At 34.4% G+C, this 25,226-nt stretch overlaps 1 protein-coding gene across 2 annotated transcripts in view; it reads right to left on the reverse strand.

Moving 5' to 3' along the window:
* ZDHHC2 (zDHHC palmitoyltransferase 2) overlaps positions 1-25,226 on the reverse strand; it is a 53,785-nt gene that overhangs the window by 3,848 nt on the left and 24,711 nt on the right. For both annotated transcript variants that reach the window (XM_019664768.1, XM_019664769.1), the window contains exons 4-12: positions 21,464-21,584; positions 17,538-17,607; positions 16,729-16,761; positions 13,358-13,478; positions 10,988-11,120; positions 7,046-7,172; positions 6,662-6,754; positions 3,124-3,236; positions 1,197-1,276 (exon numbers count right to left, since the gene is read on the reverse strand). In XM_019664768.1, coding sequence (XP_019520313.1) covers positions 1,236-1,276; positions 3,124-3,236; positions 6,662-6,754; positions 7,046-7,172; positions 10,988-11,120; positions 13,358-13,478; positions 16,729-16,761; positions 17,538-17,607; positions 21,464-21,584 — 852 coding nt within the window. In that variant the 3' untranslated portion in view covers positions 1,197-1,235. The remainder of the gene's footprint in view (positions 1-1,196; positions 1,277-3,123; positions 3,237-6,661; positions 6,755-7,045; positions 7,173-10,987; positions 11,121-13,357; positions 13,479-16,728; positions 16,762-17,537; positions 17,608-21,463; positions 21,585-25,226) is intronic.

The following is a 25,226-nucleotide window of genomic DNA, read 5'->3' on the forward strand; positions in this document are numbered from 1 at the left end:
CTCCAAAAAACTCCTGTGAAACTTTATATACTTTACAGAACTATGTTCTATAAAATATTTTATTAGTGGTAGTATAGTGATTCATATTTGTGTATTCATAGTTATATTTTAAGATTTCCAGAAATTTAATATTGTCTCCTTGATATTTAACCAAATTAAGATTACATTTTTCATTACCTTAATCATAGTTATGATTCATCTAATCTATACCATCATGTACAATCACCCAAACCTGAATTAGTCAACTGGCAGATTGCCAGGTCAGCACTTTGCTGTTATTAAAGAGCTACTCACCAAAATAAAAATAAAACATTAAAAAAAAAAGATCAGAAAAAGATTTTGAGGATTAAAATGGGTTTAAAACAAACAAACAAAAATCTTAGCCATCCATGAAGTACTCTGACACAGATGAGTGTTTTGGATACTACCCTTTTGCTTCTCTCAGACTTTAGGATTCTAGGCTGCAGTTCTGTAAATACAGGGTTGTATTGATAACAATGTTTAACTCTTTATATTTTGTTTATTATAATGGTACATATAGTTGTTTATTTTGTTTAGATGTTTATGGCTTTGTTCCAAAGGGGCTCTTTACTATAGCTTTTTATTGACTGTAGACTTATAAATAGATCATGTATTAAAAGATACTGATTTGGAACTACAGGTTTAAGAATATTATGGTTTAAAGAAAATTATTTGGAACACCTATTATTTTAAGGATGGCACATACTATGGGGTCCCACTATGACCAAAAATAGGGATGACTGGTTTACGCTAATAAGATATAATTCTCTTGTACTGAGACCCAGTGAAATTCTGCTAATGGATGGCCAAGGACATGACCACTGTATATCCAGAAAGATAGAAAAAAGTAAAAATAAAAAATTGCACAATCCTATGAAATGACAAGATAATTGTCACATAAAATTCAATACTTGATTATTAAGTTTTCCCATTTAATGCATTACTATAAAAACAAATTTTGTTCATTACTTATTTCTAAATATTATCAAGTTAACCTAAACACGAGCTAATACTGAAGCCAGGTCCACGTCCAGAGGTTTCCAGCATATAATCCCAAGTGTCAGTTAAGACACCTTTTAATATGAATCACTCAAAAATAAACATTTATGGAAAATATTAACCCTAAAGAACTGGAAAAGTGTTAAAAATATAAAACAGAATAAGGAAAACCTTACCTTACTTTCATAAAGTACAGATTAATTCTGTTTGAAGAGTTAAGTCTCATTCTCCATGGTTAATGCAGGATTGCTCATACCTTTAAGAAAGAACATAAATTAGCTGTTTTTGGTTGCTTTTGAACAAATAGGCAGAGATCTGTTTATTCATCCACGAATCCCCCCAGTATACTTCCAAAGGTGTTTTGTACCTAGTATGGGTGTTTGTATGATGGTCATATAGAAACACACACACACACACACACACACACACACACACACAACTTGCACTTCTCATATTACTTTAAATCATCATTTCCTAATTCTTCATCGACCTACCTCATTCTAGTCAAACTAAATCTTTGAGCCCTTTTTCATCTTATCCTCATGTTTCTCCTCCTTTTACATCATCCTTTAAACTTTAGTTTCTTATTCATCTAGCAAAGTAACAGAAAAATTAACGTGCCAAATAACAGCACATAAAACCAATAAATCCCTTCCATGTTAATGGAGAATTATGAGACATGAATCCCTTCTGAAAGAAAAAGCTCTTTGTCTCTCCACCCCCAAAAACTGAACCCCCACTATACATCACTTCTTTGCCTCTAAGGAAACTGATGCATTCAAAGGGCAAATAAGTGTCATCAATTTTTGTTTAGGTAATTCCTAGTCCTTCCCATAGACTGCAAAATGGAATTGCAGGTTTGAAGGTGAAGAGAGACCAAATTATGAATATTCAAATGATGATCTGAGAGACTACATATATTCTTTAAGAACAAAACTTCTTAAAGAAAGCCTATATTTTAGAAGAGTATGACTGATTATATGTTAAATATTGACCTTAGAATTTTTACTTAGGACTATCAATTTGTTTTTCACCACTACTAAATCCCAAAGAGATTTCAAATAAACCAGTAAATACTTTAAAGTACTGTGAGCCAAAGTTATGCAGCGCTAGGAGAGAGTTTGAAGAAAAGACTAGAAATGAAGGAGAAAGATTTGAAGAACTCAATTAGTCAACCTTGTAACTTTCTGGCTAACAGTGTCTTAATCGTGGATGTATGGTTTGGTACTCATTTATAGGGACACCACACATATGTACTCACACCTACATAGATTATCACATTGTTTTGTTTAGTCCTTCCTGACCCTGAGAAATAAGTATTTTATTTTATTATTATTATTATTATTTTAGCTGAGCCATCCTGCCACCTGTTGGCAGCTCAGCTCAGGCCGGGAATTGAACCGGCGACCCTGACGCTCAGAGCTCGCACTCTTGAGCAAGTTCTTAACCAACTGAGCCACTCGGCCAGCCCCGAAATAAGTATTTTAAAGATAAAGAAGCAAAGTCTAAAAGAGGTTAAGTAACTTAAATATCACACACTGATTAGGTGCCTAAATTGGGATTTGAAATTATGTCTGACTTCAAAGCTTTGCTTGTTCTGTGCCAATAACGAGGTAATCAAAAGATTAAAACCGATAACAATAATGAAAATGTGAAAAATAACAGGTAGCTAAAGTCAGGTAATTATGCAGTCACTTTACTTAGACATTTTGAAATTGGATAGAAATCTTAGAGTAAAAGAACTGCATAATTTAAGATCCTTTTTAGCACATATTTTTCAACCTTTTGTCTGAATTGATGACATTTTTCCATTATAAAAAACTCTTTAGAGTTTATTTCTATCATTTAATATGCAGTAATAAAGATTTGGTTCTTTAAACTGGACAAAAATACAATGTAGATCTATCTTTCATAAAATGATTTTCTGCAGCTAACAGTCAGTCATTAATCAAAGTCCTTCACAAATAGAGGTTCCTGAAAATAATTTTAAATTTACACTCGGGGTCTGACTCCAAAGCAAGAGAAATACTATAGGTAATATAATAAATTTTTTTCAGTACTTTCATCTTTCATATCAAAAAAGCCAAACAAGCACACCCTTACCAGCTTTGCCTTTGCCCAGGTTTGTGCTGCTCTCTGTCCAAGATTGAGAATCAGTAAGAAGGTGGCTCTGGGACTCTCTCAATGGCTTTGCAGGAAATGGATGGTTTTCAGGACTGAATGATAACAATCATTATCACAATTACCACATTATCTCTTGACAGTATTAAGGTGAGTGTTTCTCAAAGTATGGAACATGAACCACTTGCAGTGCAAGATAATTGTAGGAGTAACCCAAGAGAATTTGGGGAATACAGGAACAATGAACTCATACGGACTCATAATAAGAAAAGTGTTCTCTTCTCAGTTCCTTTCATTCCCCTGATTAGAATAAGATGACAATTTTTAATTCTGGCAAATTTCAATTTTTAATATATAGAATAGGCCTCAGCCTCAGACTTTAGCAAGTAAAGGAATCTGGTTAGAACCTAATCGTATTAATAATCATAAAAGTATCAATTTTATTTTTTAAAGTTATATTCTATTTATGACAAATTATACTAGTTTCCCATTTATGACAGTGATATAAAGGTTGGCTTAAAAATAAATGTCAGTGCCAATTTGAATAAATATATTAAAAAACATTAATTTTTATAAGTGGATATGGAAAAAATATATGAAAGTGATGGTAGAAAGACAACTTTGAGGAAAAACTAGTGTTTCTAAAGTGGCCTAACTGGTCTTGAACAAAGAATTCTTTATCTTCTTTGATAAAACTGAAACAACAAATTTGAGCATTATCTTGCAGGAATGTTGAAAGCATCTGATATTATCAGATCTTACAAACCTGATGTTTAATTTGAGGAAATGAAGAGTCTTAAAAGAGGAATTTAAGTTTTAAAATTTAAGTAGACATGCCATATATCAACATATTGTATGGTATGAAAAAATACACATAAATTAAAATAACATTTCACTTACATAGAACAAATTATTGGCATAGAAACTATTATTTTAAAACACCCTGAAACAGCAATTATAATGTTCAAAAGAAAAAAACACTACTTAAAATTCTTCCAAAATAATTTAGCATATTTTAGTTGTCTATAACTATTATATTTTTAAAGGATATACTTTTGCTCCTTAGTAATTAGCTCATATCTAAAATCTGAGAAGATTTCAATTTTGTGCAGCTTTAACATGCCCTTATTAAAATTTTGAAAGTAAATTTTTTTTTTAAGCTTGTCTCCCACTCATACGAAAAAATCTCTTTTAATTCTTATTCCTCAGCAAAGAGGCCATATTCCAGGTACTAACTAGGTCCTGGCTTAGAGACTCCTTATAGATGGATTACTGCTGGTAGGGCTTTAAGAACTGGCAAGGATCCATTTATCCAATAATATTCATTGAGTACCTATTACATCAATGAATAAAGTCTTTGATCTCATGGAAATTTCATTGTAATGGAGGAACAATAATCATAAAGAAAGAAATATATAGTAAGTCAGGTGACAATACAAGCTATGACAAAAAATAATGTATAGGGAAGTGCAGAAGCAGGTTACTATTTTACAAAGGATTTTCAAAGATGGCTTCTATTGTGAAGTTACACCTAAATACAAAGCGAATGAAGAGAAGGCACCACTCAGAGTTCTGGAGGAAGAACATTTAGGAATAGGAATTAGCAAGTACAAAGGCACTAAATAAGGGACATGTGTGTGTCCGAGGATTATGAGTGATGGGAAAGTGATACAGGCTGACATCAGAGAGGTGTTGCGGGCAAGATGAGACGGGACAAAACAAGGACACTCATTAGTCTTTATTCTAAGGTGGGAAATCAATGGAGGGTTTTGAGCAGAAGTGACAGAATCTGATTTATGTTTTAAAAGGATCACTCTGACCTTTTAATGGAGAAGAGACTGGAGTAGGGCAAAAATGGAAGGAAGGAATTGAAACAATTTATGTGAGACATGATATAGATATATTCTGAGGGTGCATCTGACAGGATTTGCAAATGGAGTCAATACAAGGTAACCGAAAGAGCGGTATCTAGGATGACTCCAAAGTTTCTGTTCTGAGCACCTGGGGGAATGGAGGTCACACAGGAATAATGATCTACACATGGAAGAATGGAGAAAATCAGGTGTAGAGTGGGTGTGAGAGGGAAGATGGCTGGAACCAAGAGCTCTGCTTTGCGCATGTTCAGTTGCTGGTGACTTTTAGACATTTAAATGGGAATGTTGAGCAGACAGTCAGATATAAAACTCTGGAGCCCAGAGGAGACACCAGCATAAACCATAGAAATTTTATCTGGCTTAATCAGGGGAAATTATAAAATTCTGTAGAAGAGACTTTAGCTGTCAAAATCCAATCTCAATAGCTAAAGGAAAGGAGGAGAAACCTGGTTACTTGACCTTTTCAAGTAACCTAGCTCAGTAACAGTGTCAGGACTAGGATTATCTCAACACCCATGGTATACTTAGGAGAGATACTAGCTCTAAATCCCAAATAGTCTTAAACTACAAAAAACACTTAAACAAAGGTAAAAAACAAAAATTATTGAAAACTGTTAAATTTTATATAAGTTTGAAAACATGTTCTAAATAACTTATTAAAATTAGATGTTTCTGCACCAAGGTATAAGAAAAACCATTAACATTTAGCTGTGTGGAATTTTCAAGCCAAAGCTCACAGGGCATGACCTCATAAGACTCTGGTGTCTTTGAATATCCCTGGGAAACACATCAAAATGCCCTCCTCGTCAATTCTGTATGTTGCTCACTCTAAGGATGGGGAGGCAAATAAGTTTCATCTTACCACAATTTAAAATAATTTGGAATGGCTGCCAGGCACCCATTAGTGTTTCAAACTTGAACATTCATATATGTATAGCATTTTAAAAGTTTAAGTAGTTTTGCCTTTTGCCAGGTAGTAGCAAATTTCAGATCTTCCTCAAATTCTTGATAAGACAGGAAAGAAAACAGACTTAAAGCAAGGGGCAAAAGTCTCCAGGCCATAAATTTCTAAGACCCCTCCCTTCTCTCTCCAAGGAAATGGTTCAGATAATGCTTAGAGGTCTCTAAAGAGCACCAAGAATATGCGTATGGTGCATACTGCTAATGGAACTGTCAAGCGGGTGTCTGGGGTTCCATTTGACCCCCAAAGGCCTTATCTAGGGAAGTTTTCTCATCTCTTTAGAACAGTTACCAAAGAGAGGAAGGACCTAGAGGATCAAAGGAAAGTTTACACTGTTTGCTCAACTGATCACTAGGAGAGCTAGTTTGGACTTATATATATTTTTCTTTTAAGCACTACATTAAAAAAATCATACTATATTTCAGTCAACCAAAATGTATAGAGAATTAACACCTGTTTACCTATCACCCAGATTAATAATGGAATTTTACAAGTATAATCAAAGCTTCTTATGGACCCCTCCCCAGTCATAATTTTCTTCCTCCCTCATTCTAAGTGGGAAGCATTGCAGTAAATGATCTTATGTTCTTGAAATTTTTTTTTTCAAAGAAACATTTAACTAAAGGATACATGAGAATCAAAGATGTTATTCGAAAGTAAAATAGAAAAAAAAAAGTGGGATTACTTTTTAGATGTTGAATTCGGTCCTGCAGGAGTAGATGGTTGTTCAGGGTCCTGGTTAACAAGGCAAGTTGGAAAAGAGCAGCCGTCACCTAGACTGTAATTCAAATCAAAACTTACAATTGAGCAATAAAAAAAGACAACACAGTGACACAATTTCAGAGTGCTGATGTCTGCGAGTGGGACATCATTATATTATGGACAAAACATGTGACTCACACACTGGTTTCAATACAGTTTGTTTAGGGAGATGAGTTAACTGATTTCCACATTGATGTACTCATGAGTCATAAAATAATACTTTAAAAAAAATAGGAGTTCCTACACAGAATTAGAGAGTTCTTTTGTTTGATTACTTTCATTCCCTTAAAACTTCACAACAAAGTACCTTGAAAAAACGGGTAGCAGCCAGTACTTCTTCTCATCACCAAACACTTGTCGCATATTTTTACTGAAACCCAAGCTGAATCCATTCTTATCTGTTCCATGTCGAAATACTGGACTTCTAAATGCCTCTATAAAAAATAAAGCAATCACGAGTAAAGACTGTATCAGCTAGTAACCCCTATATTTAGAAGTGATTGGATTAAACAAGGGAACTGGAAACTCAATGGCTAGTCCCCTGTGAGTGCTTATGTGCCTACCAACAGTTCTGCAATACAGGTCGTTTATTCTGTTTTAAAATAATCATAAGATATAATTACATTTAATTTTTAAGTAGCCTTTTAATTATTATAGCAGCACATGTACACTGCAAAAATTAGAAAATATAAACAGGCAAATAAGTGAAAATTTTACATCTTCTAGCTTTTATATAGATAGATGGGTGGATGGATTGATGGATGGATGGATACAGATATATACAAATCTACATAGTTTTTTAACCAAAATGAGACTATACATACATTCTGCAACCTGCTTTTTACAGCCAATAAGTTCCATTTTCCAATTTCGTTAAAATTTTATCTCATTCAGTCACACTTTTTTCTAGCTAACCAATAAATGGACTTTACAGCTGATCCGTCCAAACCCGGATGCAGTGCAGAACCGTACATTGTATGTTAATGCCCACTCTGCATGAGGAAGCCGAGGTTCAGAGAGGCTGTGGGACTTGCCCAACATCACACAACAAATAAATGCCAGAATGAAAGTTTCTTCTTACTGCTACATTTTCTTCTTACATCATGCTGAGATGCAAAAATCTAAAATTTTATTTTTAGAATATGAATAAACATAGAAGTATAATGTTTTGTCCATTATTTAAAACAAACAAACAAAACTCTAACTAGCCAATTAAAAGTACTATGAAAAATGTGGCAATTTGCAAGATCCTCAGCATTTGTCACCCTAGGTCATATAACTTTATATAAAACATTTTTATAATTAGAGGACCATATTGTCCTGAGGAAGTCCTTTCAGTATTACAAGTACAATCTAGAAGTTTCAGAGCTTAAAAGTTTCTAGAAACAATTCATTTACTTTTGATGAATTTTAATTTAAGTGTCCAACATATAATTTGAAATAAGACACTTTATTTAGAAATGATTTTATTATACCAATTTTTTCCCTAATAGTATCTACTTCAATGAGTTCATCTGAGTATTAAAAATTAACATTCACTGACTATATGCTACAATTAATTTTCACTGACAATAATGGAATCTCATAGTTTGAAGCATCTTTTGAGAGCATTAAGGATTTATAAGTTCTGATAATATTCCCAAAGTCCTAACCTTAGTCTAGAAGACTCAGCAGAGTCCCCGCTTACTTGTCCAACTTCATAGTGTACTTTTTGTTCTTTAGCTTTCTATGCTCCAGCCATGTGGATAGTGTCTCAAACATTTCCATCTCTTTTCTTATAGGGCTTTTTAAAAATAGGAGGTGAGATTCGCAGAACACAAAATTAGCCACTTTAAAATGAACAATTCAATGGCATTTAGTACATTCACAATTTTGTGCAACTACCGCCTGTATCAAGTTCCAAAATATTTTCATCACCCCAAAAGAAACCCTTAGCTCATTAAGCAGTCACATGATGTAGCATGTTTCATTACTTCATTCCTTTTTATGGCTGAATAATATTCTATTGTATAGATAGATATATAGTAATACCTCGGTTTGCGAGCATAATTTGTTCCAGGAACAAGCTACTTGTATTGCAAGACATCACTCGTTTACCAAGTTATAATGTATTATTAGGTTGGTGCAAGCAAAAGTAACTGCGGCAAAACTGCAGTTACTTTTGCACCAACTTTATAGACATGTTTACTCCTCTTGCGGAACACTCGCAAACCAAGTTACTCGCAATCCAAGGTTTTACTGCACCACATTTATCCATTCATCCTTTGATGGGCATTTTCACCTTTTGGCTAATTAAGAATAGTGCTGCTATGAACATTGATGTACATCTGTTGAGTCACTGTTTTCAATTCTTTTGGGTACATACTTAAGAGTGGATTTGCTGGGTCATATGGGAATTCCATATTTAACTTTTTGAAGGACTGCCAAACTGTTTTCACAGTGGCTGCACCATTTTATATTCCCACCAGCAGTGTGTGAAGGCTCCAATTTCTCCACATCCTCAACATTTGTTTTCTGTTTTTTGTTTTTTTTTTATTATAGCCATCCTAGGGGTATGAAGTGGTACCTCACCTTGGTTTTATTTGTATTTCCTCAATGACTAATGATATTGAGCACATTTTTATGTGCTTGTTGGCCATTTGTATATTTTCTTTAGAGAAATGTTTATTTAAACGTCTATTCAAATCCTTTGCCAATTTTTAAATTGGACTGTTTGTCTTCTTGTTGTTGAGTTGTAAGAGTTACTTGTATATTTTGGATACTAGGCACTTATCAGGTATGTGAGTTACAAATATTACTCTGATTTTGTAGGCTTTTTACTTTTTTGATAATGTCTTTTGATACACAATTTTTAGAATTTTGATAGTGTCCAATTTATCTACTTTTTTCTTTTGTTGCTCATGCTTTTGGTGTTACATCTAAGAATTAATTGCCTTTTTTGTGATCCTGAAGCTTTATCCTTATATTTTCTTCTAAGACTGTTACAATTTTAGCTCTTCCATTTAGGTCATTGAACCATTTTGAGTTCATTTTTGTATATTGTGTGAGGCAGGGGTCCAATTTCATTCTTTTACATGTACATATCCAGTTGTCCCAACACCATTTGTTAAAGATACTATTCTTTCCCTACTGAATGGTCTTAGTACCCTTGTCAACAGTAAAATGGCCAAAGATGTTTAAGTTTAGTTTTGGACCCTCAATTGGTCCACATCTCTATCCTTATGCCAGTAACACACTGTTTTGATCACTATAGATTTGTAGTACATTTTGAAAAGAGTAAGAATTAAAAAAAATTTTTTAGTGAATATCATTTTTGCTCTTAGGGGACCTTGAAATTCCATGTGAATTTGAGGATCAGCTTATCTATTTCTGCAAAAACAAGCCCATTGAAATTATAACAGGAGTTGTATTGAATCTAAAAATCACATTGGGTAGTATTACTATCTTAACAATATTAAGTTTTCTAATCCATGAACATGGGAAATCTTACCATTTACTTACTTCTTCTTTAATATCTTTCAGCAATGTTTTGTAATTTCACTATACTAGTGTTGCACCACCTTGGTTAAATTTATTCTTAGGTACATTACTATTTTGATACTTCTGTAAAAGAAATTGTTTTTTTAATTTCCTTTTTGGGGGGTTCATTGCTAGTGTATAAAATTAGTCTATAAAATTAGTGTCTGATTTTTTGCATATTGATCTTGTGTCATGAAACTTTGCAGATGTTATTTATTAGCTATAATTGTTTTTATTGTGGATTCTTTAAGGTTTTCAATATATAAGATCATTTGCCTGAGGTGTTCTGGCTCTTTCCATGACTGACAGCTTAGGTTAAATATGTTTTATTTTGGTGAGCTATTCTCTCTCATCACTCTATCTAAATAGGTTCCCTTTTACCATCTCCAGCCCTTGATTCATACCTCAGCATCCTATTTGTTTCTTTTAAAGCACTTTGTGTTTTGTAATTACTGTTACGTTTGCTCATTGATATTCTGTGCCCCTCACTAGGCTGTTTTGCCCTTTAATCACCACTGAATATACAAAATGCTTTACATACAATGGACAGTCAATAATATATAGAATGAGTGAATTTGTTTACGTCTGAGTCACATCCCATAAAGCAATGTGGGAAATAAGAATAATTTTTACCACTTCAGGACAGATTATCATTTAATAATATGGCAAATTTGATGAGTAACTATATATGTATTCAAAGTTCTCTTAACTACAATAATTGGATACTCACCTAATGTAGATTTATTTTTGCTGACTAGCCAACAATGATAGCCAAACAGAGAAGACAAGCTGACAGAAAACATAGCTGCAGCAAAGAATAAAAACATAATATGGAACTTGGCTTGAGTATCAGGTAGACCATTCTATAAAGAAAGGAAGAAAATAACATGTTTTGTCAAAGGGATAAGTATTCCCCCACTTTTATAAGATTTATTTTTTTGCTTACAATTTTTCTTAAATTTAGATATGGAGAAAGATACATATCTTTATGTAAAAACTTTGAGAAAAAACATATAGTATCAGATTAAAACATATGTTTACTGGAGTATGAATATATATGGGAAAGATATTTAAACATTTAAAGATATATAATTTTAAAATATTTATTTTGTTTTGCATAACCAAATCATAGAAAAATGATGCCAGTGTGGTAGTATGTGGGTAAACTGTAACAATAGACAGCAAGATGAAAGGAACTATAAAACATACTTCTGAATTTACTACCTGAACATGTTTTAACATACTACAGATTTATGTTTAAATAGTTTTATTAAAATGCCAGAAAGTAAAGGTTAATTGGCACAATTTAGCTACTATACTCATTGATGTTTTACGTTACTACAAACAACAGCACAAGTAAAAGAACACATAAAACAACACATCCATGATAATGATGCAAGCTATTTTAAATAATAGCATCCCCAAAAAGGTCAACACTAGAGCATAACATCTGTCTAAAATAAACCTTACAATATCCATGAGCTAAAACAGGCCAACTCAAAGCGAAACCGGTTTGACTCTCATCATATGTATTTTCCAAAGAGTCCTGGACTCACTCTAGAACGGCAGGCTTAGGTCTATGGACACTTACTGAATCGCCAGAGCGGCTAAAAGGTGGTCCCTTCTGATAGAAGGTCATACTGTTTCAATACCCTGTAGTATCTGTCAGAATGACACAGGCCACAAGATTTCACTGATAGCTTTTGACAGAATCGCACAGTGAAAACTCTGGTCATTCCTTTACAAATATATCTGTGGTTGGCACTAACGCCATCTACAGGAAATGAGGAGCAGTGTGGTGCCATTCTCTCAGACATTCATTAGGGACCATTCTTCAAGATGGACAATGGAAGGACACTTGAATGCTAGGAGCATGTCCATGAACCTGTGTATTCCTAGTGCTTACAATGTACCTGGCACAGAGCAGGCATTCAATAAACCTTTAGTATTGAATGTGGTTCAAATCTCACATAAAAATGATCTAGCAATCAGAAAGTCTTACCATAATAACGAATAACTGTATGAAAATAAAAAAAAGCAATCCTGGCAGATAGTAACTGTTTTTTACTATTGTTTGGTGTTCATAGGAGTATCTTTGGTCATTTAAAATACTCAATTTTAATTTCATTTTGCTCATATTTAAAATAAATAGTGCAGAAAACAAATGAGTTACCTAAAGCCTAATGAAGCCATACTTAATAAAAATTTGGGACATTATAGACATAATACTTTAAAAAACAGTCTTTTTACACATAAAGAAAACACTTCTATTTTTTTTGTTTAGTTTTTTTATTTAAAACACTTCTATTTTTAAATACTAAAACCAAATCATATACAGTCAATTCTAGTTAATGGCAGCAGTCGTGTTCAACAAAGTTGCCATGAACACTGAATTTGTGAATACTGAACCATTTCTCCTAGGGGAAAATACAGGGTTAGGTTCCTGCGAGCTTTGGGTCACAACATTTTTGTCAACTGATCAATATATAACCTTGTTTTCTGTGTGTTTCCACTTACAGACACCTTATTTAATATATATTGTGGATTCGTTCACAGAGACCTCATGCCCAACATCCCTATAATTCATGCCTGCAGGAAGCTTATCCAACACATGTATTCTCCCTAAAGCATATCCCAGTCTTCTTTTGCTCAGAAACACCAGATGGTATTTCAGTACTATGCTTGAAGACCTTTTGACACAGTGAAATCACCAACAAAAAGCACAACAATGCAAAAAAACATGGCATTAAATAGACTGAAAAGCACACTTGTTTAACAGTACGAAGAGTTGAGACAAAAGGCAAAGCATAACCTTGTTTGATCTCAATTGGGAGTGTGCACATGGGGCAACCCACACTTTCAGCCACTCTGTGCATGTCTGCAAATGCCCACAAAAGTGCTGAGAGTACTGATTTGGGGGGTGACAGATAAATTTTAGCAAGTTGGTGAATTCAAAGATACAGAATCTGCAAAAAATGAGGACTGACTATATCTAAATGAACTCTATTCTGTAAAATCAGTGTCTGAAATGGTTCACAAAAGAAAAACCTATATTATATATTTTGTATACTAAAAAAAGTTCAACAAGGTAATGACTTACTGTCCAAAATTTGATAAAATACTGTAAATCTGTAGCAGCAATAAAAAGGCAGTACAGCAGAGAATAAGCCAAGAAAAGGAGGAAAAATTTATAATTTGAAAATCCGACACAATTGTTCACCCTGTTAACAAAACAAAAACAACATTTCAGTAAGTTTCACGTTGTCAATTTAGGCATACATGAGCTCAACCTTAACACAGCGTTTGGTTTCCTGTCATTTGATATGTATTGGCATTTCCTTAAGTGTAATTCATATACATATACAAACATCAAAAATCCATTTCACTAAAAAAGAATTTCTGTGTTTAGATTTTTAAAATATGATATATAATAGTGCTTTACTCACTCATGAACCATATGACTATACAGTTGACACCGGTTTAAACTGCACAGGTCCACGTAGTTTTTTGTTTGTTTGTTTTTTTGTAACCTTTCTCCTCTCTGTTTTTTTGTTTGTTTGTTTCTTTTTTCTTTCTGAGACTTTTAGAGAATAAATTTCTTTAAAAATACTAGATCACCCAACCACAGACATTTAGTAGAGTGCAGGACTTCTTGGCCATAATGATTAGATTTCATATCAGTCAGATCATGTTTAAATTATGTGAATGCAAACCAATGAGAATCTATTTCTAATTGTTGACTCGACTATTTGATAACAGCCAGCTCTAAACTCTGTCTCTGCCTCTTTTGTCTTTTTTTGCCAATTTCTTGGAGGAAAATTATATTTCTTGGTTGTATTACTTTTTTTTAGTATTTTATTTTTCATTTTTAAGTTACAGTTGACATTCAATATTATTTTATATTAGCTTCAGGTGTACTTTTTTTTAGATATTTATATAATTTATGACGTGACTAGTCTAGTACCCACCTGGTACTAGATATTTATATAATTTATTTATATAATTTATATATAAATAAATATATTTATATAATTTATTAGATATTTATATAATTTATGACGTGACTAGTCTAGTACCCACCTGGCACTATTCCTAGTTATTACCATATTATTGACTATATTCCTTATGCTTTACTTAATATCCCCGTGACTACTGTGTGACTACCAATTTGTACTTCTTAATCCCTTCCTGTTTTTCACCCAGCTCTCCCTCAATCTCCTTCCCATCTGGCAACCATCAGTTTGTTCTCTGTATCTATGAATCTATTTGTTTTGTTTGTTTGTTTATTCTGTTCTTTAGATTCCACATACAAATGAGATCATATGGTATTTGTCTTTCTCTGTCTGACTTATTTCACTTAGCATAATACCCTCTAGGTCAATCTATGTTGTCACAAATGGTAAGATTTCATTTTTTCTTATATGTATACTTGGATTATTTTCAATAAATATACAGTCAGCCTTCTGTGTTCCTTTGTTTCATATCTGTGGATTCAACCAATACTATTTTGTACACTTAAAATGTTGCTAAGAGGGTAGGTCTCATTTAAGTGTTTTTACCACAGTAAAAAAGTTTAAAAATTAAAAAAAAAAACATTAAAGGCAAACATTTACTTGGCTTATGAAAACTGGAATTTAGAGGGAAAAGAAAGAAAAATGTTTACACTTTCTAACTCAAATAAGAGACAAATACGGCAAAGGGAATAGCATTAGATTTAGTAATTTTGGAACTTAGGGTCTTGTAAATAACAATTAAATTCATAAAGAAGCCAAAAATTGTGGGTGCACATTGTATGAAAACAGATATAGCTGCAGCTCTAGATATTCCAGTGTGAGTGCAAACCAGTTACTGAGATTGTCTTCTATGACATGTGAATGAAATAATGGCAAGAAATAATATTGCAAAAGTTCCATAAAGCCTAGTCCAGCTGTGTTTTTTTCTCAAAGGACACAGGATATTCCCTTAGCTAACGTGTGCTAGTTTCAAGAGGAGAGGATGGGCAGACAAAGGCTGGGTGCTGTGAGACTGGACAAAGGAGGTGAAGACAATGGGTCCTTTATGGACTAGAGGAACACGAGAAGGGATAGGAAAGGTGGTTTCTCTTCCTACAGAAATGTAAGAAGCAGCTTTGATATTAAGTGATAAGTAGCATTTTTACAGAAAGTAAAGTGATGTTGATCATAGATTTTATAAGATCTCATTTCGGTTACTTTAACTTCTACTTACGAGCATGATGTAATTTGCCATGTCAGAGCCAGGAAACATAGGGGAAAGTCGGTAAATGAAGACTAGGTGTTTTAGTTAGAGTTTGATATATATTTCACACTCAAATAATTATAATACTATTTATTTAATACTAATATTTATTTTTAGAGGGGACTAGAAATAATACTTGCACCTTTTTTTAATTTTTGAATTTAGAACCACAGTGTATGTAATCTACAAACTTTATTTCAAATTTTAATTTGAAATTTAAAAATAAATAAGATGGCTGCAGCACTCAGCTGGCAGCAGGTTAATATTAGGCCCTTACAACCAAACCCTTCACAAATGGACCGGCTACTGCTTCCTGCAAGGGAGCACCGGGAGCTAAGATGGTGGCTGGGGCAGGCAACACTGGAGAGGAACAATCTCTTAGAGGCTGAAAGGTACTGGTCAGATCATTCAACTTCTTCCACATCGCCACTTAAGGGTGAGAGTGACAACAGGCAGGAAAACGGTATGCAATCTGAACCCACCTTTAAAAATGAGTCTTAGATCTGTTCCCCTTTACTTAATTAATAGGGTCTGTCAAAATTTGTAAGGTTGTCAAATTGTGCTATAAGCCTCTTATAAAGCCAAATTAATTGCAGGTTTAGAAAGAATGCTACCATAGTAAATTATTATTTTGTACGTTTGTAATCCTGCGAGTATAGCAAGAGCGTGCCAAGCTTTATAGGCGTGCACTAGTTTGGGATTAATCCTGATTGTTTCCACTTCTCAATTCCTTATCATCACAATCCCTGATTACTTTCAATTAGTAAATTCTAACTGGAAACTCTTGTTGAAACATATGTGTGTATTTGCATATTTGCTCTTCTGCTCCTTAATGCCAAGTTTTATATAAAACAAATTGTTAAAGATTTGGATTAATTATTAGAAACTTCCAGCAAGATACTGTATATAATTTAGATGTACATTTTGGTGTAATTTCTGGGGAGTATTTTAGAATCTCCATATTTATGCATGTGCATACAAAGACCATCATTTGTTCTGAGCAAATATGAGAAATTAACTTCTAAATTGTTAAGTAGTTTTAAAATTATTTCATGAAAATTCTCCTTTAGGTTCTTTTGAGCTAATTAAATCTGAAAGTACCTCCTAGATCAGCTAAAGCAAGATTTCATTTGCAAAAAGATTCAAATAGATGAATAATCCCAGTTTTTAAGTTACAAGCGACAAAAACTTTTTTAAGTATAAAGCCGTACTCACCAAGGGCAATGATGATCCATCTTCAAAATACATCTAAAAAGAAAACATACGCACACAAAACTCAACACCTCATACAAGTTAAATCACAGTAAGTTAGTAAAAAAAGAAATACGAAAGTTATTTCAGAAGAGTTGTGGCAAGTAAAATATCGCAAAGTTATTTACTTATCTTAAAATTGAATAAAAGCAAAAATCCTCATCTAGAAATAAGCATGATTCCAGTTATGATACAATAATAGAACTTCAAATTCAAAATACACGTGCTCTAACATACAAATCAAATAACTCATTTTCTAAAAACAATGCGATGTTAATATAGCACTATTTTATGCTAAAGAAAGTACAAAATGTGAACAGATTTACAGCAAGTCTGGATCAAACTTTTCCTTTAATATCAATCCTTAAGCCAAGTAGTACTGTTCTTGTGGTTATACTAAGCATATAATAACATCTGAGTTTCATGAAGTCAATTGAATTAATTTTATCAAGATGGGAAACAGTCACAGAAGTACTATTATAAATCGAACTAGCCAAGTCTGAGCCACTAAAAATAATGCACTTCATTCGTGTCTGCATGCATCTGGGGGGGGTGGGGTGGAGAAGTGGGGAGGAGGGATGGACAACTCTTTGTGGCATTAAGCCACACTGGTATTAATGCAAGTGATTGTTACAGTTATATTTCCTAAATAAAGGTCTGAGAAGCATGAATAAGGAGAAAAGGACATTATCTAGACAACAGTGAGAAACGAAACCAATTTAATAAAAAGACCACCAGCACGGAGACATTTTAGAAGTAAAATGTGTTCTTACTTATCACAGACGGAACAGTGATGGCAGCGATCTGGCTTTATAAGTTGGCATCTGTCACAGTATCGGATTGCTAGGAACAGAAAGCTCCACTTAGCCTTTGATTTAACAGTGAATTGAACATGTACCTAAATGGCTTTTACCATCTAACCAAATTTAAATTCTAAAAAGCATACCGAATTTAAATTGGGTAAAACTGAGGTATTCGACTCTGTTTAAATACAAAAGTGAAATGGCTTGCCTACAGACTCAATTCCCTGGAGAGGCTTCCCAAGCATAGAGAATCTTTGGGGGAAATTTTTCTAAGGCATCCTCAATTGTCAGTGATTATAGTAAGGCTCACAATGGGTGTAAATATGTCCATTTCTACCAAAGTAAACAGAGTGTCTCCCTCAATTAAATCAATTATTTCATGAACCCTACCAGGATAACTAAGTGAGGATACAACCACATTTTAGAAATTTTATGTGAAATACATTTTAGAAATGTATGAATAAACTCTATATGTTGCTTAAATTGGAAAAGATCTCACATCTTCTCTGTTGGAAATACAAGATTTGAAATGAGTACTGGAAGAAGTACTTCCGATAGATCGTTTTAATTATCGTAATTGAAGTCGTGATGCTTTCTTCTCTAATACACATATCAAAGACGGTCATGGATGACTGATTTGAAAAGGCTATTTCAGTCCACAGGCATCTTACAGGATGCAGGAAGGCTACCAAAATTATAAGAAAGCAGTTATTAAGTGGGCTGTCCAGTAGGATCAGTAAAACCAAACTAATGAATTTAAAATTTGGACAAAATACTTGTAATAAGTAATTACCAAGTTCATGTTGGCTAATGTTATAATCTCTGAAAAAAAAAACTTGCCATAAACTAAGAAGAAAATGAGCTTGTCTTAGACAACAAGGCCTAGATGGAGTTGTTTTCAATACTGAAAGAAGCTCTTAATCATCCGCTCACAACTCTCCTTTCCAGGAACTGCAGAGATGAACAGCACGGCCTTGCTGCTCATCTCCTGAGTGAAGTCCCACAGGTGATTTTCACTGATGCTATAAGGTCTCACTGGCTCATGCAAAGTATTCAAGTGTCAGGCAGTGTTGGCCAGAGAGACAGAATGTGAGCCACATGTGTGCTTTTACATTCTCTAGGTGCTACATTAAAAGAAGTTAAAAAAAAACTACAAGGGAAATTAATTTTAATAATACATTTTATTTTACCTAATATATCCAAAACATTAAGATATAATCAATATAAAAATATTAACAATATATTTCATGGTTTTTTTTCATACCAGGCCTTTGAAACCTGCTATGGATGTTATACCTACAGTTGCATTTTAAGTGCTCAGTAGCTTCAAGGGAGTAGCAGTCCTATCATGGGCAGCACTGACTAAAGTCACCAAACTTCCGGGTGATATTTGGTGGGCAATGCTAGATTCTCTCCAGATAACGATTATCTCTACTTTAAAGTACACTGTGAAAAAATTAAAACAAACCTTTCAAATCAAAGTGGGCAATAACTCACAGGAAATCAAAACAATGTAGAAATAAGCTAATTTTTTATCATCTTCTATAAACAGAAATTTGGTCTTTTAATAATAATTAAAAAAAACCACTTGGTGTGCCATATTACATTCAACTAAAATCATCCCAGTGTAATTTAAAATGAACCATCTGATTATTTAAAACTCCTAACAGTCAAGGGGCATTTTATTTTAATGGTCTTGCTTGAATTTTTTGCGAACTTATTCAGATATTACTTGCATAATTTAAAACTTTTTTGGTAAATGTTAAAAAGAGAATGTTATCAACATCTATGTACAATAAGAAACTAATTACAGCACCTCTAATTGTTATCTTTGTAGTCAAACACTATAACATTTTTCTGTAGGAAAGTATCAAGGGCAAGAGAGTGTAAATAGCTCTCATTCATAAAAATAAATACAGTTGGGAGAGCCCTGTAAGAAAGCAGAAGATGGGTGGATTATGAGAAAGCACAGGACAAAGAAGTGAGATGAGAGTCTTCTTAACACCCCTGCCTTACCGCCCCCCACAGCCATGTCTGCATATGGTTGAATTTGTTCTCTGAGCACAGCAGTCAGTTTAACCCAGGCAGCTGGCATTTTTCTCTTAGGGTTTGGAGGAAGTATTGTGGATTTAAAATCCTAAATTATATTACCTCCCCCGCTCTTCAATTCTCTATAAAGCATACAGTGTACGAACAACAGAGCCTTTCAGTTCCTTTGGTCCACCGACTTTCCTGGGGGAAGAAGGAAGTTACCCGTAGAACACAAGGTTCACAGAAGGATGTGGCTGGGGCGGGGGGAAGAAAGATGCTCTCACATTCCTGCCTTGGTGCCACTGTGTCTGCTCCACTGCCTGTCCCTTCTGATTCATGCCCACCTTTCCATTCTACATATTCCAGAAGGGGGTCGATCACACCAGCATTATTATCTATTTATCATACTTTATGCCATTTAACTTAGTCTATGCCTCCAGTCAGTTAATACTGATTTTAGCAGGCATCCAGACTTTTTGCAATGAAAATAAATAGATTATATTAAGAAATCCAGATTCTATTCCAGACCGTCCCAAGTATTGGGAATCATAAATTGATCTCAGGAGATAGGCGTACAATACCTGAAAGGAACAAGAGATGACAGCCTTAATATTATATAAACTACACGAGCAGATGACTTTTAAATCCAAAGTGTAGTAGTTGTTATCATTAATGAATGTTCGTATTTGTTTTGGTAAGATTTATGCTTCCCCCTTTCTCTTAATTCTCTGGGCCAAGCGGTATAGTAGAAAAGCACTGCACAAGAAATGAGGAGACCAGGTTTTGGCACCGGATACTACTGTCACTGTCGTTAACTAATTTTGGAAACGCAAGTAGTAATTTATTTTTAGGGGGTTTAAATTTCCTCAATGTTTGTTGTGGTTTATGTAGGGCAAATATACTCAAACTTATACATAAGCACATCTCTGTGTGGGACAGAACCCGTGGCATGATATTAAATCACAGAATGACCACTTGCTCATTGAGAAACAGTGGAAACAAACAGGAAAAAATTGTGCATGAGACTTTGACTTAGATTCAACTATGATTCTAAAGTGAGTTAGAAACAAATACAAATAATATGAAAATAGTAATGAGATATTTTACATTCTTTTTTTCATACTCAGTCTTTGAAATCAGTTGTGTATTTTATACTTAAAGCACATATCAATTTGGATTAGCCACATTTTAAGGGCTCAATACCCACATAGGTCTAGTGGCTACCGAAATGGGTAGCACAGGTCTCAAGTCACTAAGTTTCTGGGTTAAGTTTTGGTAGGCAAGCGTCAATAGCCCATGTGTTAGTTTTTCAGATGATTCTTTAATTAGCCAGCTGTTAAATTATCTTAAAAACCTGACCCAAGAAAAAGAGATTTGTTTTTTGAGTTGTACTTGTTTAAAAAATTACCATAAATTTTAAAGATGAAGAATTTTACCAATACTTAAATTAAGTTTTATGTAATTTGTATAATTGTTTCAAATGTATATAAAATTATCAGTGTTATGCTCATTATAGATATTGCTCCCTTAAATTAAATTAAATTAGAATAGAATAGGAAGGTTTATAAATTAAACTTTAAAAATGAATGCTAACTACTACAAATCAAGATTTCAGCAGTTCTAACATCGTCACTGAGTCACAACTAGGCAGAATAGAAGTAAAGTCACTTGGGATTCAGTTGAGATCTCTGTGCCACAGTGTTATTCATATTTCCATTCTGTTTTATGGAATTGCGCAGTAAAGATTTAGTAGCAATCCAAGATATAACAATATTTTTCAATGAGTGTTTGACAGTTTCAAGTATATAAATATGCTAACAGTCACCACAAACCATCATGCCAAAGCACTCATTATCGACGTCTACCTCCAGACATGGTCCTGGTATAGATGGGAAGGTCTTTGGCTGCTCGCCTAAGGACTTCCTGATGGGCTTCTCCCCTTGGCTCTCTCTCCAGCAATTCTTTCTCTGCATAAGAGAGATGGAACTGTGGGATAGATTTAAATTTTAATCAGTATTTTCAAAGAAATGATAGCATATGATCTACAATTCCCAGAAAAAGGCATTTATAAAATATTAATAGTATATATATAATAGTATGCACTATATATATACACATATGTGTGTGTGTATACATATACATATACACTCACAAACACACATACATACACACACACACACACACACATATTCAGAGAGGTAATAGAGTTTGAAATCTGGGCAAGTCTATTAACCTCACAAGTTGTTAGTTTATGCATCTAGAAAAGGGAGTAATAATAAAAATACCCTCTTCCTCAAATATTTATGAAACTCAAGAGAAATTGAGTATGTGAAGTGCTTTGTAAACTGTAGAATTCTATCCAAATATTCGTTATATAGATAGATAAAATAGCAAAATAAACAAATTTGGCTCAATGAATGAATGTTTCAATTGGATATTGTTAGTAACAAAAATAGAAACAAATCTATCAAGCATGTTTTCACATCTAAGTGTGTTTTAACTTGGGTATAATTATTACATGAATTCTCCTCTAGTACTCAAAAGGACTAATCATTAATTTTACTTCTTATAGTGCTCGTTTTTCTCTGTGCTCCAACTGATGTCCTGGTCATACCCACCTAACTCTGGTGTCCACACTCCATGCTAGGGCATGGTATAGTGACAAGAGTGCAGCCTGGATGGTCAAAAGGGCTTTGGTTTAAATGTTAGCACTCGATGTACCACCACACACTAGCACTCAATGCTTTAGGATAATTCGCTAATGTTCAAAGCCTATTGCTACATCTGTAAAATGGTAATAAACAATGTCTATCTCACACAGTTATATAAATCAAATATGGTAAATATGTCTTTTGTGGAAAAATCATCCAAAAAAGCCTGGTACAACTCTAAATTCATTGCCATTAATCCTAACTGCTGCGTTAATACTGTGCTATTTCTTCTGTGTTCTGTATCATTTCATTTTTCCACTCTATCCAACAACTATTTCAAACCTTTTCTGCTTTCCCGAACCTCAGTCAACCTAATTCCCTCATTGTTCTTAGCCGATCGTCTCACACATAATTTTGGGGAGCAATTAGAAGTCACTTCAGCTTCCTGCCAAAGCTATAAACACAAACTTGCAACTGTACACATAACTTCTTCCCTACTTTGAATCATTTAGCAAATATTTAGTGAGTACCTTACATGGGTGAGGCACTGCTCTAGGGACTGGCAATGGATTAGTGAATAAAATAAATGAAGTTCATGCCATTTTAGAGCTCATATTCTAGGGATGGTATAAAAAAATGAATATGGAATGTGTTATAGAATGATATATGGAGAAAATATAGCAAGGTACAGGTTATAGGAAATGTTAGGGGTAGGATTTTGCTATTTAATACAGAGTGGTTATAGAAACTCAAACATAAAGTACCACTTGAATAGAGACACAGAGATAGGGAAAAAGTGAGGGACTCGGTCACACAGAAGAGTGTTCCAGGTCAAGGAGACATAGCAGGTTTTGTGGCTCTTGAAGGGAGAACATGCTTAGCATGTTGATGAAACGGCAAGGAAGCCCATGTGATTGACGCTGCATTAAAGAGAAGAGCAGGTCAGAGAGGGGTGATGGACCAGACCAGACACAGCCTTTTAGGCTAAAGTAGGGAACTAAGTTTTCTCATTCTGAGTGGGTTCAGATACCACAGGAAAGTTCTGAGAAGAAAAACACTATGATCTGTCTTGCTTTTGAAAAAATCACTCTGGACACTGTGTTGGAAATATATAGAAGAGGGCACATGTGAAAGCAAGGAAAACTGTTGAATGGGTACTGCACATATACAAGCAAGAGATGATGGCGGCTGGACCAGGGTGGAAGCAGCGGGCGGGGGCAGGGGGGGAAGACGGTGCACTGTGGGTATTCTAAAGGTCTGGCTCACAGAACGTGCTAATTGACTGAATACAGACTCTGACAGAAAAAGAAGAGTAGCCAAGGATGACTCCAAGGTTTTTGACCTGAATAACCGGAAAAATGAAGTTGCCATGATTGAGACAGGAGAATTGAGGGAGAGGGTGGGAAGTCAGAAGTTTGTTTTCAGGTATGTTGAATTCGAAATTCCTATTAGATGCCAAATAGGTAGCTGTAAATACATCTGTAGTTTAGAAGAGATGAGCAGGCTAATGATACTAATTTAAAAGCTATAGCAATAAGACAATAAAGTCATAATGTGGACAGATAAGACAGAGGTCCAGAGATTGAGCTCTGGGATAATCCAATGCTTTAGAGGCTTAAGAGATAATGAGGAACCAGCAAAGGAGACCAAAGAAGGAGTTGACACTGAATAAAAACAGAATTAATTTGGATGAGAAAGGAGATAAGAATATTCTAAAAAGAAATAATAGCATGGTGTACACGGGAAACTACACGTAATTAAGAACTACCAGAGTATGAAGTGGAAAGTCAGAAATTTAGACAAGTGTCATTGTTGCCAGACTAGGAAGACTGGCCTTCACCTCATGGGATACGCGGAGTCACGGAGTAGATACAAGTGGTGGAGTGAAAGTGTTAAATTTGTTTTTAGATGGATCATTCCAGCTCCAGGGTGGATGATGAATTTTTGCAGGGTTTTTGGAAGGGAATGTAGGCAAGACTGAAACCAGTGACACCATTTAGGAGAAAACTGCAATGTCTCAGACAAAAGGGATGATTGAGATCCTGAATTAAGTCAATGATAGAAATGAAGGAAGGAGGGAGGGAGGGAGGAAGAAAGAAAGAAAGAAATGAAGGGGTTGGAACTAAAACAAATATTAGGAAGTGAAAACATTGGCAGAACACTGGTAGAGGTGTGAGGAAGCGAAGGATTCAAGCATGGTTGCCAAGCTTCTGGCTTGAACAATGAGGTGAATGCATTTACTGGGATAAGATACGGATGAGTCACGGTTTGGGGAAGGAGAGGGTGGTGAGTTCAGGTTTTGATGTGTTGTATTTGAGGTGTCAGTGGAAGGATCAAGAAGCTATGTTTGGCAGGGAGATACTGAAATTCACGGGAGAGGTCGGAGCTAGAAAAACATTTGGTTGAACACAGGTCATAGGCAAGCCACCAGAGTGGATGAGATCACCTACAATAGAAGTCAGCATTTTCCTTCAAAACTACAACCAAGGCCAGGATGGGGGTAAGCAAGATGATAAAAAAGAAATAAATAGGGTAGGAGGGAGGAAAAAGAGGTAGGAACAGAAAAACAAGTAGACAGTAAAAGAAAAACAGGCTGTATCTAACTCATTCTAGACCAAGCATATCATTAATTCTGTGCAAATATGTGTGGTTTTGTTTTTAATATCCTTTCCCAGGTCATATAGCATATTTATTGGCTTTTTTGACCATGGCTGCATTTCAAACAGATTATTTCAGGAAACAATTTACAGTGATGCTTAGACTCTTTTTTTTTTATTTATTTAATTTAAGGTTAGCCTACTAAAACTACACTGTTATTACTGGAACAAAGTTTATGACTATTCAACAACCATGTACTGGACTAAATGCCAATGAAATAAAGTGAGTAAGACACAATCTTTTGATTCAAGAATATTCAACCAGGATTAAAGCCCCCAGGAACAAATAGCCAGAATGCTCTTTTCAAAATGTGTATCTG

The sequence above is a fragment of the Hipposideros armiger genome, unplaced genomic scaffold, assembly GCF_001890085.2.
Source record: "Hipposideros armiger isolate ML-2016 unplaced genomic scaffold, ASM189008v1 scaffold_430, whole genome shotgun sequence".
Classification (NCBI taxonomy): Eukaryota; Metazoa; Chordata; class Mammalia; order Chiroptera; family Hipposideridae; genus Hipposideros; species Hipposideros armiger.